At 40.2% G+C, this 15,635-nt stretch overlaps 1 protein-coding gene across 2 annotated transcripts in view; it reads left to right on the top strand.

Annotated features, from left to right (window-relative positions):
- Window positions 1–2,105: 2,105 nt before the first annotated feature.
- TAF15 (TATA-box binding protein associated factor 15) overlaps window positions 2,106–15,635 on the top strand; it is a 37,755-nt gene continuing 24,225 nt past the window's right edge. The window contains exons 1-6 of one of the 2 annotated variants that reach the window (XM_034942066.4): window positions 2,106–2,244; window positions 10,373–10,412; window positions 12,697–12,748; window positions 12,837–12,912; window positions 13,005–13,110; window positions 15,319–15,512. In XM_034942066.4, the coding sequence (XP_034797957.1) occupies window positions 2,238–2,244; window positions 10,373–10,412; window positions 12,697–12,748; window positions 12,837–12,912; window positions 13,005–13,110; window positions 15,319–15,512 (475 nt within the window). In that variant the 5' untranslated portion in view covers window positions 2,106–2,237. Of the gene's footprint in view, window positions 2,245–10,372; window positions 10,413–12,696; window positions 12,749–12,836; window positions 12,922–13,004; window positions 13,111–15,318; window positions 15,513–15,635 lie in introns of both variants that reach the window. The other variant, XM_003846217.6, reaches the window with a different exon arrangement.

Raw genomic sequence — 15,635 nt, 5'->3', positions numbered from 1 at the left:
TGTACAACAAATCCCTGTGACATGTGTTTATCTGTGTAACAAACCTTCACATGTACCCCGAAACCTAACATAAAAGTTAAAAAAAAAGAAATCACAGGTTCACACTGTTCCTGTTATGAGACTGTAGTTCCTGGAAGGCAGAGGCTCTCCTTCCTATTTCTGTCTCTCCAAGGCCTTCCAGAGCCTGTCACATAGTAAACCTCCAGAGATGGCAATTGAAGGAGGAGTGAATGAATAAATGGTGGTACGAACTTAAGGAGTCGATGAGTAACACTTTTGGTATTTCCTTCTTTGAAAAAAATTCTCAAAAAAAGAAAATAAATAAAAAAGAACAACCCTCTAGGTCCCTTTAGGGATCTTCTAGAATTACCTCTTCCCCTCCCCTCCATAACCCAATTCTCTTCTGTTGGACATGCCCACTTCTCTGCTGAGCTGCCTTCCTCAATATATATGCTAAACAGTTTAATGGTTTTTAGTCATGAAATAATTTTCATTCCTTTAGTCTTGCTTGTTTGAACTTATCTAGAGCGTTCTGTGACCCTCTTTATCTAGAGTTGAGGGCACAATCACTGCTGGTATAATGGGGAGAGATGACCTCACGTCTTTTTTCTGACCTGAAGGCATTAACTCTGAACTTCCCTTTTCACCTCCATTGCAACCTGCTCCTCCTTTTCTTCCCTATCACAGTCAATGACACTACCACCTGGCCCCCGTGTCTACGCAGGAAACCCAGAATTCACCCCAGACTCTTCTCTCTCCACTACCCTCTCCAACCCAGGTGATCACCAGCTCTTGTCTAGTCTACCCCGGGGTATCTCTGGGATCGCTTCACTTACCTCTGTCTCCAGAGCTACTACCTAAGTTCAGGGCACTATCATCTCTCACCAAAATTACTGCACTGGCCACCTAATTGGTCTCTGCTTTTAAGCGCCTCTCATCCCCGTGCATTTTTCATTTGGCAGCCAGAAAATACAAATCTGATATTACTCCTCTCCTATAAAATCCTCTGGTGAGTGGTTCTCATTTCCTTCAAGATAAAGTGGGAACTCTAATGCATTTGACAAGGCCCCAGCTATTTAGCCCCCTCCTTTTCGGGCATCATCTCCTTCTACTCTCCCCTTGAAGAACTACTTGTTACACAACTAGTCTGCAAAGTACTTTGCTCACTTCTTTACTCGGTCAACTTCTGCACATCACCTAGGGTTTGGCTCAGATACCATGCCTTCCCGGAAAACGTCTTTGCTGGCTCTCTGAGCTTTTCCAGCCCGTTTCCTGCTACAGAGCCCAAGCGGCCTTGGGCCCACCCCGCTGGGCCGTGCAGCATTTTGGTTAAACTCATATGCAATATATCGTTGGGTTACCAGGCTTCAAATTCCACCTTGGCCGTTTACTAGCTGTACGACCTAGGTCAAATGAATTCTGTCTTCTCATCTGCAACATGGGGAAAATATTTCATCAGTCTGTTGTGAGAATTAAATGAGATGATGTAAGGTGCCTGACAATTAAGAGTCAGCTATTATTATAGTGCTGAAAATTAAAGCTCGATCCCTCCGCCCCGCCACATTCTCAGGGTCAGATTTGTGTACGATTTCGTTTTAATGTATCCTTTTCTTCCAGCATCCTTGTTTGCTACTCAGCGAGACAGTTACAACAAACCGGGAAGCGATCAGGTACGCGAGCTGGTCACGACTCACAGTCCCCGAGCTCGCCGACTCCGAACGCCCCCAGGTGGCCCAAGCACTCTGCAGCAAAAGCCGCCAGCTAGGACGTACCATTCGAAATTGTAGGGAAAGAAAGGCTTTGCATAACCAAATACTCTGTGTTTATAAGGTCCCTCCTCTTTCGTTTCCTAACCGCAAATTCCATCACACCCAATAAAGTGAGAAATAGGATTGTAAATAAGACGGAGCAAGTAGGTTCCACTTCCTCCCCTATCGTGATCGTGGCATTGGTACTTTCTCTTCTCAATTCCCTCTCAATAATGGTACGGCTAGCGGAGGGGGGAATAGAGGGCCCTGGGAAGGCCTCAGGGCTCGGCGGCTAGTACCAGTGCAGAAACACCCCTCCTGCCGCAGCTTTGTGGTACCACCCGCTGCCCGCTGATTGGCTGCCGGGGCCCCGCAGTCCGCCTCAGCCCGCCGCGCCGCCCTCAGTACAGCTTCGGCCGCCGCGCCGCCTGGCTTTCGTATTCGTTGTTCTCGGCGGGCTGTGGGGCCTCCGCGCCGCGGCCGTTAGTCATGTCGGGTAGGTGACTTCTTCAGCGAGCAGCGGCAGCGACGAGAAGGTCCTGGCGGGGTTGGGCTGTCTTCCCGCCCACCGGAGGGCCCTGAGGAGAAGCCTCCGGCCCTGAGGGAGGCTTGGGGTGGGGGGGCGGCCGCTGCCGCCGCCATGTTGAACTGGAGGCACGCACGCTCCCAATGGCTCTCCGGCTGCAAATCACGGCGGGAGCGCCTCGGGCCTCTTGTCTTTTGACCCTGTCCTTGGAACCCGAGGAGACTTGCCGTTCCCGGGGGAGGGTGTGTGTGAGTCGGGGGGCGGAGGCCGTCTACGCTATCGTAGGGGCGGGGGGAGCCGAGATTAGAGCATCAGCCTGAGAGAAGCGGTGCTTCTGGTTCTCCGCTCCGCCTCGGATCTTTCAGCGAGGCCTCGGGCCAGTCATCTCGCCGCCTCGTACCTCAGTTTTCCCATCCTCGAAGTGGAGCTGGGCCTGCCTGACTCACCCATTCATCAGGTGGGGGCCTTGACGCTCTGGGAGCCCTTTCAAAGGACGTTGCCTTACACGAAATCGTACTTATCGTTATTCACTCTGCAGTAACCACCTGGATTTGAGTTGGGGGTGTTTGCATAGTAATTTAGCTTCCTCTTCACCCTCCTGCCATTCGTCTTCCCCACCAGTTTATCTCCTGAAAGAGTTTGAAAGTGAGCCTTGTCTATCTATTATTGATAAGCTCCTGTAGGTGTATGTGGCATTTACCTTAAAACATGCAGACCAAAGGAAAGGCAATCTTTTTTTCCCCCCACGAAGCAGTTAACTTGGCAGAGGCCACCCATTGTGTGGAAGAGAAAGAGAGGCATTAGTCTCTTCAGGACAACCAGTTTGGATCCTGCTAAACCAGAATAAAAAATCTAGAACATGCATGTCCTCTTGATTTAGCAGATCTAGCTGTTCACACAGGGTCCTCTATTGTTAGGCTGCATCACGGGCCGCAAAGACCCAGGTGTCTATCCACTTGCTAGAAACCATCATGAGAGTTAGATACCACTTTTCTGCTGGAAATACAGAACATTTCCTGAAACCGTATGGTTGAGGTGAAACAGGCATTTTGCAGTCTTATATTTTGAGTAAGGCCAAACCTGCCTAGTGTTATAAAACCAGACAAAAAACCCAGGTACCCGGTCTTGCAGGATAGAAATGTGTGACTAAAATGAAGCATCGATCTGAGAAGACTACAAATTAGCGGGAACGTTTGGACAGGAGCATGCTATACATTACTTAGATTAATGTTGATATTTAAGGAGCCAGGATATTGATTTGTTTTTGAGGGGTGCCCATCTACTTCATATAAGAGGCTATAAACTGCACGTCTTTCAGTTTCTGCTTAATCCTTGCTCAAACAAGAAGTAATTTCTTATTCCAAAGTAGACATTGGTACATCTTTTTCTAGGTACGTAATTTGGGATGAAGTCTGATAAAGCTCCTTAGAAGTTCTTATAGTACACCCTCACAAGAGTGTATCATCTACCCATGGTTTAAACAGAAATTAAAATTCTACCCTCGTGGAGAAATTTACCAAGTTTAAAGGTTTCAGTCCTCATTAAAAACTTTTAGCCTGTCTTGATCTTTAACATAATTATTGATATAAAACAATGGCTTCTGTGGAAAGTTGAAGTTTTTGTGGTTTGCTATTTGTAAAATACAGGCTTTTTCATGTATCATATAAGCATATAAGCTGGCTTAATCATTAGTATTGATCTTCAAGTTACTAAGACACCAGATATTTGTTATTTTGTAGTTCGAGTATTTTTTAAAATACGAAATTGGCTTTTCGGTGTGTGAAAAGGGCTACTTACTAGACGCTTGTTTTTAAATTAACAATTAATTAAAGCTAGACTCGTTATATTCTTAGGCTTGGTATACTATTTATATGTTTTGTAGTAAGTGTATAAAAATAATACCTTTGACTTTATGTAAAAATAATGCTTTTGACTTGTTCTTTGATGAATGTTTATTAAAATCCCCCAAAACAACTAATGCCATTAATAATTTTAGTTAAGTCCTTTAAACATTCCAGACTACACATGTAAATTTAATATATCAAATTGACTCAACCGCTCCAAAAAACCTAATAAAGTATAAGCACTGAAGTAATCAATAAATCAAAATTGTAGAAATTATAAGTCAGAGTCTAACATTCAAATACTGTTTACAACGTGAATTAGCTAACACCTTAACGAATTCAAATCAGTTACACACATAAAAATTACAAAGTCAAGATAACTTCTCATTCTGGCAGTGTGGCAGACCACGATTAACTTGAAAATCTATCTACAAAGATTTTAAAAAATGCAAAAACTAAGAAAGGACAAACCCCCAGTGCCAAAAATGAAGTAGGAGCCAGCATGGCAGGCAGAGAGCTAACTTGTCAGCTACCCTGGAGAGGAGGGCATACACCTTTTTTAGACACCTGGGTTTTATTGCTCAAGTAACTGTGTAGGGACCAGAGATAAAACGTACGGACCATTAACGCCAGGTAATGGGAACTGAGACTCTTAACATAAATTCTAGACTTATGTGTTATGGAGTTAAAGGACTGTACATTATGTGAAGGAATGAACTGGAAAAAACCTTAGTACCAACATAAAAGATGACAAAGTAGCATGGACGTTTAGGCTCCAGGAAACTTTAAGACAAATTTAACGTAAAAATGGTTTCTGGGCTGGTAATACCCTTGGTGTTTCTGTTAAAAACATGAAGAATGGCTGGGCGTGGTGGCTCACGTCTGTAATCCCAGCACTTTGGGAGGCCAAGGCGGGTGGATCACCTAAGGTCGGGAGTTCGAGACCAGCTTGACCAACCTGGAGAAACCCCATCTCTACTTAAAAAATTAAGGCATCCTACATGCCTGTAATCCCAGCTACTCAGAAGGCTGAGGCAGGAGAATCGCTTGAACCTGGGAGGCGGAGGTTGTGGTGAGCCGAGATTGTGCCATTGCACTCCAGCCTGGGGAACAAGAGAAACTCTATCTCAAAGAAAAAAAAAAAAAAAACCTGAAAAACATTTTCTGGAGGAAATTTCATGGTTTAGATCACAAGGAATTTCAGATAAAGCAAGCCTTGCAAAAGATATGTTCATAGTAAATTGCAGAGCTTTAGGAAACATTTCACTGAAATGAGAGTCAATGACAAATAGGATTAGAGCCTCTAACAGATTATCTGAGAGAATATTTTTATGTTTAAAATTGTTAAAATAAACCTAAAGGAAGGAATCAACCCTAAGATCAAGGTTGGCCGGGTGCGGTGGCTCATGCCTGTAATCCCAGCCCTTTGGGATCCTGAAGCAGGTGGATCACCTGAGGTCAGGAGTTCGAGACCAGCCTGGCCACCATGGCGAAACCCCATCTCTACTAAAAATATAAAAATTGCCAGGTACCTGTAATCCCAGATCCTTGTGAGGCTGAGGCACCAGAATTGGTTGAAGCTGGGAGGCAGAGGTTGCAGTTTGAGCCACTGCACTCCAGCTTGGGTGACAGAGCAAGACTCTGTCTCAAAAAAAAAAAAAAAAAAAAGATCAAGGTGTTAATAAAACAAGCCACATAGATTTGAAAAAGAATCAAGTAAAACGTTTAGAATTAATTAGGAAAAGTGAATAAGTTGGAATAGCAGGCCTAGCAGAAGAAAGAAACAGATATGATGGATGTGACTTATCTCACAGATGTGGAAGGTAGATGTGATCTTCCAGCATTCAATTCAGGGGGATAAGATATGAAAATGAAAGATTTCAGGCATGGTGGCTCATGCCTATAATCCCAGCACTTTGAGAGGCTGAGGTGGGTAGATCGCGTGAGCTCAGGAGTTTGAAAACAGCCTGGGCAACATGATGAAACTCCCATCTCTACAAAATACAAAAAAGATCAGCTGAATGTGGCGGTATGCATGTGTAATCCCAGCTACTCGGGAGGTTGAAGTGGGAGGATTGCTTGAGCCCAGGAAATCGAGGCTACAGTGAGCTGTGATTGTCCTACAGCACTTCAGCCTTGGCAACAGAGCGAGACCCTGTCCCCCCCCCCGCAAAAAAAAGATTAAGAAACATGGGAAATAGATTAAAAACTCCTGTCATACATCTAATAAGAGATTGAGAAGGAGAAAATGGAGGAAGAATCAATAGTTGATTTCCAAAGTAAATGAACATTTTGAATTGAACACTAGATTTAAACATGAAACATTCATACCTAGATACATTGATGTAAAAATGCAGGTTATGAAGTACCAGTAACCTACTAGAGAAAATAGGAAGCAGTGGTATGATTGATAACAGACTAATTAAATATTTGAAGAAGCTGGAAAATAATGAAATTATCCATTAGAGTTTAGAGAGAAAGTAACCATTGACTTGGAATTTTCTTTTTTCTGTTTTTTTTTTTTGTTGTTGTTGTTGTTGTTTTAAGAGTAGTGGGGACTGACAACAGGTGCACACTGCCTTACCCGGCTAATTTTTAAAATTTTTTGTAGAGATAGGGTCTTTTTGTGTTGCCCAGGCTGGTCTTGAACTCGTCAGCTCAAGCAATTTGCAAACACCAACCAAAAGGTGATTTTTTTTTTGAGATGGAGTCTCGCTCTGTGGCCCAGGCTGGAGTGCAGTGGCGCAATCTCGGCTCACTGCAAGCTCCGCCTCCTGGGTTCACGCCATTCTCCTGCCTCAGCCTCCCGAGTAACTGGGACTACAGGTGCCCACCACCACCACGTCCGGCATATTTTTTGTATTTTTAGTAGAGACAGGATTTCACCATGTTAGCCAGGATGGTCTCGATCTCCTGACCTTGTGATCCGCCCACCTCAGCCTCCCAAAGTGCTGGGATTACAGGTGTGAGCAACCGCACCCAGCTGATTTTTTTTTTTTTAAGTTATGTTACTAGCCAAAATAAAGTTCAGACGTAATGTTAAAAGGAAATTCACCAGGAACATAGGCCTATACTTTTGTGTGCCTAATAATAAATACAGAAAACAGGCCCACCTGTAATCCCAGCACTTTGGGAGGCCGAGGCGGGCGGTTCACCTGAGGTCATGAGTTTGAAACTAGCCTGGTCAACATGGTGAAACTCCATCTCTATTAAAAATACAAAAACTAGCCGGGCATGGTGGTGGGCACCTGTAATCCCAGCCACTCAGGAGGCTGAGGCAAGAGAGTTGTTTGAACCTGGGAAGCAGAGGTTGCAGTAAGTCAAAATCGTGTCACTGCACTCCATCCTGGGTGATAGAGTGAGACTCTGTCTCAAAAAAAAAAAGTTGTGTGTGTGTGTGTATATATATATATGTATATATATAAAACCTAAATGACAATTACAAGAACTTGACAAGTCTATAGTTATATGGGAAGTTAAAAAAAATACCTCTTTGTGTAATTAATAGATCAGGCAAACAGTAAGAATATGACCAAACATTAGTAAGACTAGACCAAACATTAGTAAAATATGAGTGATACAACTAATGAGCATAATGTTATAGACTGATAGAATTCACTTGAAATTTAGAAAATACATAATTATTTTCAGGCACACAGGGAACATGTGCCAAGGGGGGAAAGCAAAACAGGAAATCTGAGCAAATACCAAGAATAATAAAATAACTTTTCTGGCTGCAGTGGAATATTAGGAAAAAACACAAAGGGAATCAAAACTATACACTTGGAAATTCAAAAGCACTTTAAATTTAAATTCGTAGGTCCAGACACAAAGCACAAGTGTCAAATAATCACAATGAACAGTTGTTTAGGATGCCTTAATCTATAAACTGATTTTCTCTGATGAATATAAAACACCTGCACTTTATCACTCAAGGATTTATACCAAGGGACAGATTTACTAGTCAGTACGCTTATTACTATATCATCTTGGAGTTTTTAAGCTAGCCAGCTAAAGAAGTTAGATTTATAATTTCAGAGGGCTGAAATGACTGGGTTAAGATTAAGGGCCTTACTGTTAGATTTGAGATAGGGTTACAGGACCTATGTGCTGTACCCTACTAAAATTTTGCCTGAACCTAAAGAAAATATGCTGCGATTATGTATTTTGTCACTGGGAGAACCTACATCCATGCTTCAGGATATAGTTTAACCTAAAGCTTCGTGCATCCACAAATACCTTGTTTTACTCATTGTTTTCCCCCTCATAACCCTTTTCATCCTTTGATTTGGGATAATCTGATTTCCTGTCATTTCATAGAGGCATCTAATCTCTTAATGGTCTAATTAGATTGTGTATTCTTTTCCGATTTTTCTTAATTGGTTGTTAGCTACAACTCTAGCTATCTTCTCATGGGCCTGGCAGTGATGTGTAATTTTTTCTTTTTCATTTCAGCTAGTTTTATGCCCTCCATATTCATAGAAGTAGTAGTTTGTGTCAAGATTTCATTTAATACTTTTTTTCTCTTTTGAGACAGGGTCTCGTTCTGTCGCTAAAGCTGGAGTGCAGTGGTGCAATCATGACCCACTGCAGCCTCGACCTCCTGGGCTCAAGCAGTACTCCTGTCTTGGCCACCCAAAATGCTGGGATTACAGGGATGAGCCACTACACCTGGCCTTCATTTACTATTCTTAAAATTAAGCATTAAACAAAATCTTGTTCGGTCTAATTGGAGAGCTTTACTGCAGAAAAGTGGCAAATTTGGTATCACCCACTTATATTCGGTGGCAATATTTTCATATTGTAGCGTTATATAAATTGGATGAAAAAGTTTGTTCTAAGGACATATTGTATAATTAAATTTTAAAAAGAGAAAGTTACTGAGCCCCTATCTCTAAAAATTAAAAATAGCTGGGCGTGGTGCTGCACACCTGTAGTCCCAGCTACGCAGGAGGCTGAGGCAGGAGAATGACTCAAGTCTAGGAGTGAGCTGTGATGGCACCACTGCACTCCAGCATGGGTGACAGGAAGAGTTCATCTCTTAAAAAGAAGAAAGAAAAATTTCATTAGGTTTTGGTGCGTTTTAGAACGATTTGACAACAGTGATTTTTGTTTCAAATTGAGTGAGGTTGGGCCTGATGGTCAACAGTTTGCGACTTAGAGCCATTTTTTGCAGTTGCAAAAGCGTTTCATAAAAACTGCTCTTATGCGTCACATGCTTAGGTCATTCATTTGACTCTGAGTAAAGCCTAAAGGATAGATAAATAGAACCTCTTCAGTAATTTTTGATATGATTGACATTTTGAAGTATTGAGAAAAGCTCATAGTTCAAATTCTTTATTTTTTATGTTACCACTCCCACCCCACCCCCACTATTTTTTTTGAGAAGTGTCATTCAGTCGTGCAGGCTGGAGTGCAGTGGCACAATCACAGCTCACTGCAGCCTTGACCGCCCCTGGATCAGGTGATCCACCTCAGCCTCTCGAGTAGCTGGGACTACAGGCACATGCCACCATGCCCAGCTAGTTTTTGTGTTTTTTGTAGAGATGGGGTTTCGCCATGTTGACCGGGCTGATTTCAAGCCGTCTGCCTGCCTCAGCTTCCCATAGTGCTGGGATTGTGTGAGCCACCATGCCCGGTCCCTTGGTAATTTTTTTAATTGCTAAATTGAAGCTACAAGCAGGTATTGCTGACTTGCTGTGCCAGTTGGCTGAATCCCTGAAAGCTTGGTAAAATCAGAATAGAGCAACTAACTTAGCTGCTTTTTTTTTTTTTTAGCAAGTCTTTGGAAATATTTTTGTTGGTGCTGACAGCCAAAGCAGTCCAGTACAGAGGAATGGTGTATATCTTGGGGTGGTAAGGATGTTCAAGTAGATGTAATCCTGGGGATGTCATAGTGCATGTCTTTCCCCTTTTTGGACCTGATTAGTTTTAACAGATGTCTTTTTGTATATAATAATATTGCTTAAGGTCTTGAGTCTGTTTAAAGAATGGATTTTCACTGTTTACATTTGTTCACTGGGTTCTTGTGACCCTAGCACACATGTAGAATAGTAGTTTGCAAATACGTAGTTATTGTAAAAAGTAAATACTATTTGTACAAATTTCTTGTTTCATAGTACTTAACTTGAGTTAGTTTTTCTTTCTGCAGTTCTTTACATTTTCTTACCACATTTCTTCTGTATGAGCTAAAGTCAGCCTTTGAAGGAACCATAATTTTAAATAAGATTTAAAATTCTTTTTATGTGTTCTAGATTCTGGAAGTTACGGTCAGTCTGGGGGTGAGCAGCAAAGGTAAAGTATACATACATTTTAATAATATGAAAGAGTAGAACTGAGGTGAATTTTGTCAAGCTTCTTCTCTTGAGACTTGATGCTGGATGTCATAAGTTAAATATTAGCTTGTCACAGAGTGAAGAGAGTCAGTGTAAATAGGTGCTGTAAGACATTTATTCCCTTTCTGTTTTTCTTTATGTTTTAAGACAGAGTCTTGCTGTTTTGCTCAGGCTGGAGTGCAGTGGCAAATCATAGTGTACTACAGCCTTAAATTCCTGGGCTTAAGCGATCCTCCTGCCTCAGTCTCCCAAGTAACTGTAATCTCCACTACAGACATGTGCCACTCTACTGGGCTTCTTCCTTTTCTTTACTTTTCTTTTTTTTTTTTGAGACTGAGTCTCGCTCTTTCGCCCAGGCTGGAGTGCAGTGGCGCGCTCTCGGGTCGCTGCAAGCTCCGCCTCGCAGGTTCACGCCATTCTCTGGCCTCAGCCTCCCGAGTAGCTGAGACTACAGGCACTCGCCAGCACACCCGGCTAATTTTTTGTATTTTTAGTAGAGATGGGGTTTCACCGTGTTAGCCAGGATGGTCTCGATCTGACCTCGTGATCGCCCGCCTCAGCCTCCCAAAGTGCGGGGATTACAGGTGTGAACCACTGCGCCTGGCCTCTTCCTTTTCTTAAATCTGTTTGCATCAATGAATATACCTCTTACAGATTAAAACAAATCTCCTTGGTATTGTAAAGTTTATGTTTTATTTAGGAAATCTCTTGGAAGAAACAATTATTAAAGAAATTTAATGTCAGACGCTATGGCTCATGACTCTAGTCCCAGTACTTTGGGAGGCCAAGATGGGAGGATTGCTTGAGGCCAGGAGTTAGAAACCAGCTTGGGTAATATAGCGAGACCTTGTCTCTAAAAAAAAATTTTTTTAAATTATCCAGACATAGTGGTGTGTACCTGTAGTCCTAGCTACTTGGGAGGCTGAGGTGGGAGGATCACTTGAGCCCAAGAGTTCAAGGTTGTTACAGTGAGTTATGACCATGCCACTGCATTCCAGCCTGGGTGACAGAGCGAGACCCTGTCTCGAAAAAAAAAAAAAAAATTTTTTTTAAGCAATTGAACTCAACAGTTTTTTTAGAAAAAGCGTTTTATAATGGTGTATAATATGCTAATGTGTTTTTTCAGAGCACATTTTTTTAAATACCATAAAAAATATTAAGCGTTTTTTTAGTGTGCTTACCATCCTCACAGTAAAAAGGAAGTTCTATTTTTATGTGAGTGTATATATGCAGTGGGCTTCTCTTACCAAAATACAGCCTTCAACTTATAGGATAAATGTTTTACAGCTCAGTGTAAGATACTCAGAATAGCACCTCAGATATCTTGTCAAATTTTAAGCTTCCTGAAAAACAAAACTGATTTGACTTTTTTGATCTCGTAAGATAGTGCTAACTTCCTAGTAGGTATCTAGCAAAATGTTTATTTGGTGAAATGTATTTTCAAAAGTTAAGGAATCTTGTTAGCACTTGATACCTTTAAAATGATAAAAAATTTTGCAAGTGTTTTAGTTTTCTTTGGATATTAGAAAGTCATAGTATAGATTCAGAAAGTTTGTTTCTGACTTGTTAGAGCTTATATACTATAAAATTAATATTCAAATCCCAGGAGGGTACATTTATTTAGTCAGTCAACAAATATTTATTGAGCTATGTGCCAGGCCCTGCTACAATACTGAGGATACGGTATAATTTCATTCAATGACTGTACTGTGGGGATAAACATGCCTCTAATTATTGAGACTTTTAAACTGGACTTCTAGTGCCTCCCTGTGCATCTTTTAGGAAGTTAAAGCCATTTAACTAAGGCAAATGGTAGGAAAAAATTAATCTGTCAAGATGTGATTAAATTGAGTAAGGTGTTCATTTTTTGTGTAGTCATCATTTTTGTGCTTCAGGTATTTATTATAAGTCTTGCTATGTAGTTTTTATTCCCCCCCTATACCCAAGCATAATTCTCTTGGAATTTTCTAGCTCTTACCAAGTTTTGTTTATTTCTGCAAGATTGTCAAAACAAAACTTTGGGTATTTGTTTCACATTCAGGAGATCTGGGAGTGACTTCATGTATTTCTTTAACAGTCTTTGATTGTCACCTTTCAATTTAGACTCTAGAGACAGGGAGATTGATGATTTCTCAGCAAAGAAGCTTGTATTTGAGTTGAAAGTTGAAAATGAAGGCAAGGTCTTCATTTAAACTTTAAAATTTCTACACATTTCTTTCAAGTATTAAATTTTTCTTTTGCAGTTATTCTACCTATGGAAATCCAGGCAGCCAAGGCTATGGACAAGCATCACAAGTAGGTTGAAATATAAATTGTATTCTTCATAAGTAGTTATTTTTATCTTAAGTAGGTGATGAAACTTGAGTATTTACCTAAATTTCAGAGCTATTCTGGCTATGGGCAAACGACTGATTCCTCTTATGGACAGAACTACAGCGGTTACTCCAGTTATGGACAAAGTCAGTCAGGTTGGACTAGTTTGTTAAATTTGTTGTTTCAGAGATTGAAAAATCAGAGCCTTCACTAAATGATATACTCATCTAATCTTTAGGTTATTCACAGTCCTATGGTGGTTATGAGAATCAAAAGCAGAGCTCATATAGCCAGCAACCATATAATAACCAGGGACAGCAGCAAAACGTGGAATCATCAGGAAGGTAAGGAAATAGTAAACTACTGAGATTGTTTTGGGCAGTGGAAATAACACTGATATTAAACAGATTTAACCAACAAAATCCTAGCTTTAAACTTTTTTTTTTTTTTTTAAGGAAATTTTAATGGAGTGTGGATTTTACAACTGTATATTATGGAGAATGTGGAAATAGCATTGTCATTTGATTCTTATGATGTATTTGTGAAATCATTGTTTAGCTATAAATTGATGTCCTTAAAAATGTTAGAAAATTTTGGACCTCTGCTTTATCCCTGAGATTAAATAAAAACCTGCCTTTAGAATAAGACTTCTCAATATCTATTTTTAAATTTCCATTTTATTTTTGAACCATGTGAATATATTAACTTTTCAGGGACAAAAATATTTTTTAAAAGGGTCAAAACTTACGCATATATCAGATACCCTAAAATGTGTTTTCTTTGTTGATATATGTAGGTGAATATTTACTGATAAATTTCAGGTTTTATAAAGTTTTTTTACCTTTCAGATTTAAAGAGCTGGTACTTAATTTTATGCTATTTACTTAATAGCAAGTTACTTTTTAAAAATTGTGCTTTACATTCTGTGAAATGCTTTTGCATTCTCTAATGTGATTGATCTTCAGATACCACTATGAAATAGTGTCAGTAATTCCCATTTTACAGAGGGTAAAGAAATTATTTGGCCTATCAAGTGACGTGGCTAAAAACTGAGGTCTCTAATGTTTTCTTTCTACAGTGAAGACATTTATTCTAAGTGAAAATTAAATAAAAGCCTTGAGGAAAGATTGGTGAGGTCAAATTATCACCCTTACAGATGTGAGAGTGTTTTGAAAAGTAGAAAGTAGAGTACAAATGTAGGGAATAATATCCAGAAGGCATACTACATTAAGAGAAATAACTCTTCAAGCCTTGTTGGTTAGTTTTAAATTTAAGGAGAATCGTTTTATAAATGATGTATTTTTGGAAGCATGACATATAAATATAGTCTGAAAAGAAATGTTAAGTTTGATTTGACAGCCATTTTAAAGTGCTAGGGTTTGGACTGTGGTTGTGTTGTGCTTTCGACAGGGAGTTAGGGAACATACTGATCTTTTATTAGATTGTTCTGATCCTCTGGTGAAGAATAAAATGTAACTATTAAGTTATGAGATCTTTTTTGTCCCCCCCCAGCCCATTTTTATAATAAGTAAACCTACTGGAACTCAAATCCAATTAAGTGTTGCCTTTTAACATTCCCACCCTGAGAGCATGTAATTAATACAGTAATATTGTTCTGAAGATACTTAGAATTTTCCTTTCAAATTGCTAGAATAAGCAGTCTCATTACCTGATAGAGATTTTTTCAGATAAAAAAAATTGTGTTACAAAGCAGGTTCTTTTACTGTTTTCTAAAATGTACTATCACTGAAGATGTTTAGAAGACTGTACTATAGGTTCTAAAGATAATTCTAAGAGAAAAGATCTAAAAATATTTTAAGAGAAGACACTTGTTAAACTTCAGTGATATAGAGCCTTTCATTGTAACTATTAAAAGGACTCAGCTCTTGTGGCATGTTTATTAAAGAGTCAGACATATTACTGTACTTTGTAGCATCTTTTACTTTTTTTTTTAAATTCATGGAGATAGGCCAGGCTCGGTGGCTCACACCTGTAATCCCAGCACTTTGGGAGGCCGAGACGGGTGGATCACGTGAGGTCAGGAGTTAGAGACCAGCCTGACCAACATGGAGAAACCCCTTCTCTACTAAAAATACAAAATTAGCCAGGCGTGGTGGCACATGCCTGTAATCCCAGCTACTCGGGAGGCTGAGGCAGGAGAATTGCTTGAACCCGTGAGGTGGAGGTTGCGGTGAGCCACGATCGCACCATTGCACTCCAGTAGCCTGGGCAACAAGAGTGAAACTCTGTCTCAAAAAAAAAAAAAAAAAAAAAAGTTCAAGGAGATAGTAAAAAACCATAGTAATTTTTTGCTTTACTGCAGTTTTCAAAGATACATTTTTTTTCATAATGTGGCACCTCTTCAATGTTGGCAGAATCGTCTTTCGCAGGGAATTCCAGGAGACTGCAGATAACTAATTACCATGAGAAGGTAGTCATAAATATGGTTAATGTCTCTAACTAGTCAGGACTCTTAACATCAGTTTCAGCCAACTTGCTACAGCAAATGTAATCTTCCTATGAAGTCTCTTAAGTTCTCCATTTCTATTTAGCCAAGGTGGAAGAGCACCTTCCTATGACCAGCCAGACTATGGTCAACAAGATTCATATGACCAGCAGTCAGGCTATGATCAACATCAAGGCTCATATGATGAGCAGTCAAATTATGATCAGCAGCATGATTCCTATAGTCAAAACCAGCAGTCCTATCATTCACAAAGGGAAAACTACAGCCACCACACACAAGGTAAGATTTACTGACCTCTATTATTATTTTTCCCCCTCTCAGAATTATTTGTATGAATTTCTGATTAAAAGAACCACAGAGGATTTCACCTGTTTGTAAAAATTTAGGGTAACCTTGAAGATA

Source organism: Pan paniscus, chromosome 19 (assembly GCF_029289425.2).
Source record: "Pan paniscus chromosome 19, NHGRI_mPanPan1-v2.0_pri, whole genome shotgun sequence".
NCBI lineage: Eukaryota > Metazoa > Chordata > Mammalia > Primates > Hominidae > Pan > Pan paniscus.
Note: the sequence above shows the minus strand (reverse complement) of the source record. Positions and strands in the feature narration are given on the sequence as shown.